The 3,825-nt window shown below is 43.0% G+C and overlaps 1 protein-coding gene across 1 annotated transcript; it reads right to left on the reverse strand.

Annotated features, from left to right (window-relative positions):
- Positions 1-458: 458 nt before the first annotated feature.
- LOC149024952 (heat stress transcription factor A-7b-like) lies at positions 459-2,401 on the reverse strand. The gene is made up of 2 exons (XM_089143035.1): positions 1,920-2,401; positions 459-1,730 (listed from the first exon to the last, which is right to left on the reverse strand). Exons 1-2 carry the CDS (start codon positions 2,133-2,135, stop codon positions 807-809), a joined length of 1,140 nt encoding a protein of 379 aa, XP_088999161.1. The 5' UTR covers positions 2,136-2,401; the 3' UTR covers positions 459-806.
- Positions 2,402-3,825: the final 1,424 nt, after the last annotated feature.

A 3,825-nucleotide genomic window follows, 5' to 3' on the forward strand; every position in this document is an offset into this window, starting at 1 on the left:
TGTGAAGAAGATCCAAAATCGACTGCCATATCAAAGGTGGATCATGTATAAACTTCACCCTATTAATCTTCGCTGACAACATTAAGAGTAGCCGATGGTTTGGTTTGGTTTGGTTTGGTTTGGTTTGGCAGTCTCAAAATTTGAATTAAGACCATATAAAAGCCAAAGTCAAGATCTTTGGGCTGAGCGGACTCAACTAACCATATCTTATTCTTGTTATTCCTAACCATTTTCTCTGGTCCTCTTCCTCCTCGTCTATCCTATTTCGTTCAAGATTCTGCCCCTTTCTTTTCCTTCCTTGATCCCTTCCCCTTTATTCTCTGTAACCTCATCCATCCTGGCCCTTGTACCTCCCTTTCGATCAGTTTCCCACCTTGAGGCTTGAGGCTTGAGGCTTGAGGCTTGAGGGCAGAGTTATAATCGGATTACTTAAACCCTAAACCTTAATTAGATTGGAGTAGGCGTAGGTTTAGCTGAGGGGATTTTGGATCGAAAAAAGACTATGAATCACTTTCTCTATTGCAGCCCATGGTTAATCGCACACAATTCTTGATCCCTCAAAATAAAGTCGATTTTTTTTTTTTTAACCCAATTTATGCAGCTAAAAAAGGAATATAAAAGTAAGAGTAAAACACTGACGAAGCACCAAAAGGGTAAAAAATAATAATAATAATAATAACAAGATCGACATGGAAATTAATTGATCAGGGGGTTCTTAAGGTAATTTTGACTTTGGACTGTCGACGAAATTTTAAGCTTCCGGACAATAGAAACCAACTCCGACTATCATAGACTACAGTCGCCGCCTAGAGGCAGAATGGATAGAAGGGATAAGACTGTTGCGGCGGCGGCGGCGGTGTCTTCATCGTGTTGTTCACCGCCTTAGCAACACCACCGCCGTAACCGTTTCCTACGCCCACATCGGGGACGAACATCAACGAGTTGACGTAGTCAGCGCCGGTAGTCGGGTATGGCCGTAGACTTAGACTTGACCACGCCGCAGAACCATTTGGAACGGCCGCTGCTGCGGCAAAAGTAGATGGAACGGTGGGCGCAATGGCTAAAGCCTCTGGTCGTTGTGGCGGTGGAAGCAAGCATGGGGTGTCACTAGTATTCATCACGGGTACCACTTGACTACTAGTACTGCTCAACCAAGGGGACGATAAGTTGTTGGACGCCATTGAAGAATCGCGGAAGCTTTGGTCTGCTGCTGCTGCTCCAAACATCATCTCCGGTAAACATACCTCTTCCTCCTCTGTTGTTCTGCTGCTGCTGCTAGTGGTGGCGGTCGTATTAGAGGTGGATGTCTTCCCCGACGGCGTTCCTGAGGAAAAGGGGGACTCAATCATGAGCCTTCGCTTCTTATCACCTAGGCTACTCCCGGATGAAGTCTCTTTCTGAAACATCATTCGAGTGATGAGATCAGGATCCTCAACAACTTTGAACAAAAAAGCCATCATCTGTTGGGGCCTTCGCTCCGTGGCCTGTAACCGCTCGTTCATACCTTGAAGCTCTTCCTCTAACGCCCTCTGCTCCTGTTTCAATCTCGAAAGCTCTGACAGAATGCTCTCTTCCTCCATCATCCCATCCTCTTGTTTGGTCAGCATATCGTACGAACTACTACCACGATTGGTCTTCCTTCGTACGATTTTCTTCAGCAAATCCTTTTGCCCTCTCAGGAAAGCCTCGTTCGCGAATTCCCATCTATCTGGATCCACCTTCCTAAATCCCTGTTTCAGGAAAGTTTTTTAACAACAAATTAATTGAACCCCCTAAACTATCCATCCAGACATAATCAAATATTCAAATATATATATATATATATACATATGGCTAGCAAAGGAACTCGATTGGGGTGGGGGGTAGGAAATTGGACTGTGGGAGGAGAATGCTTTGCTTGGTTATTTATTTATACTCACGTAGGTATTGAGCTGACGAACAAAGCTTGAGAAGTTGCTGTGCTTGAAGTAAGTAGGGAGAAGCTCGCGTGAGAAATCAATGGGATCAACCACTACGAAACTGTTGTTGGCTTTGCCCCATGCTATCAGCGAATCCGTGGAAGGATCATTCACCATCTGATACGTCTTTAAAACAAACGGAGCAACCTGCAGCCCCACGGCGTCGTTTGCTTCCATCTTTTGCACCTGTTTCTTTTCTACTCTGCAACTGTCACTCTCTCACTGGTCTGGGCGAAGGTAACAAGGAGAAGAAGAAGAAGAAGAAACGAAACGACCATGATATGGGGAACCGTGAAGGAAGGAAGGGAGGATTAATCGTGGCCTCCTGGGGGCTGGGGGGGGTTTTCTGTTTCTGTTTCTGTTTCTGTTTCTGTCTGTGGAGGGTGTGAGAGCGTGGTTTTTGTGGCGTGTGCAGAGGGAGAAAGAAGTATGGATGTGCGTCTGTTCTGTTCGATAGTGCTTAATTTGGTGTTCTCTCGTGGTATTAATTTATGCCAGCAGGCAGTTTCACTAACTCGAGGATTATAATTATAATATTCATTATTATATTATATTACTATTAATAGCAGGAAAACCAAAAGTAGGAATAATATTAATAAAAAATATTTATATTTCATTTCATTGGAGAAATGGTCGTACAGTGACCCTTGGTACGTGTCACGTTTTGGGACACTTTAGATATTTTGATAGCGTCACGAGACGGGACCCACACAGGTGCAGGGACTTGCTTTTTCAATTTTTTTTCTTCTTCTTTTTCCTTGGTCCTTTTTATCTGAAACCCGTCACCATCTCAACCGTCTATACTGTCTAAGATATTTGTTGAGAAGGTCGAACGCGTGAGATGTAAAAATCCACGGGGAAAACAGTGGTTTAGATTCGGTCGCTCGGATTCTGATTTGGTTTTTTGGCTTTTCCTTTGCTGCTAAGTCTCTGCTCCCGTGCTCCCCAATAAAAAAGGGGGGGTTGTTCCTACTATACGTGTCACGTTTCTAGCTTGCCACGTGGAAATACCATGCTTTTATCTATGGGTCTCGGAGTGGTGCATGGGCCATGGGGAGCATATCGTTCCCTCCCACCCCAAATCTATGGTTGTCCCCATCCCCATTGGGTGGGGTGGATAGGTTTATCCATGGATTTATACAAAATTAATCTCTTTCCTTTCTTGCAGCTTCCCTTCCCTTCCCATCCCTTCCCCTCGTTCCTTTAATTTAATTAACTGCTAAAGTACATCCATGTTTTAAAAACAGTTTCTTTGAGTTATTCCTTCCTTTCTGTTTTCGGTTAATGCTAAGGAGGAGACATACGCACATTAATTCCCACACCCAAAAATGGACCCCCCTCCTCCTCCTCCTCCTCCTCCTCCTTCTTACTAGCTAGGGCCACTCACCCATATTCATTATTGTGTTACAGTTAATTTTTATGTTGGACATGATTGACATATTTGTTTTTCTGGGTAAAGCATAAGGCACCCATTTGTGGAGAGCAAAAGTGCAGAGGAAGGCAAAGGTCATCCAAGTTATTATCAAGGCAGACTATAGAGAGAGAGAGAGAGAGAGAGTTTGGTCAATAATATTTTTCCAAGAAAACGAAAAACTAAGTAGTCAAAAAATAGATCCTTGAACAGTAGAGTAAGTAATCTACTGCAAACAAATTTAGGCGAACCAATAATATAATGGAAAAATAATATGGTCGGCAAAACAAAGGAGATGAGACATCATGGTATCGAGTAAGACAAGAATATATACAGATATATAAGATTAATGCATTCTTGTCCACTACAAAACCAACCATATATACCCTGCTTCAAAATATTAATTATTTCTATTTTATTCTCAGAATCACAGCTAATCGCCTTAAAATATAATAG

The sequence above is a fragment of the Hakea prostrata genome, chromosome 2 (genome assembly GCF_041222555.1).
Source record: "Hakea prostrata isolate BN-2017 chromosome 2, UWA_Hpros_2, whole genome shotgun sequence".
Taxonomy (NCBI): Eukaryota; Viridiplantae; Streptophyta; class Magnoliopsida; order Proteales; family Proteaceae; genus Hakea; species Hakea prostrata.

Excerpts from the sequence above, each read along its gene's own strand:
- LOC149024952 (XM_089143035.1), bottom strand. The coding sequence starts at position 2,135 with ATGGAAGCAAACGACGCCGTGGGGCTGCAGGTTGCTCCGTTTGTTTTA. Across the intron at positions 1,731-1,919 it reads TTCGTCAGCTCAATACCTAC|GGATTTAGGAAGGTGGATCC; the intron begins GTGAGTATAAAT and ends TTCCTGAAACAG.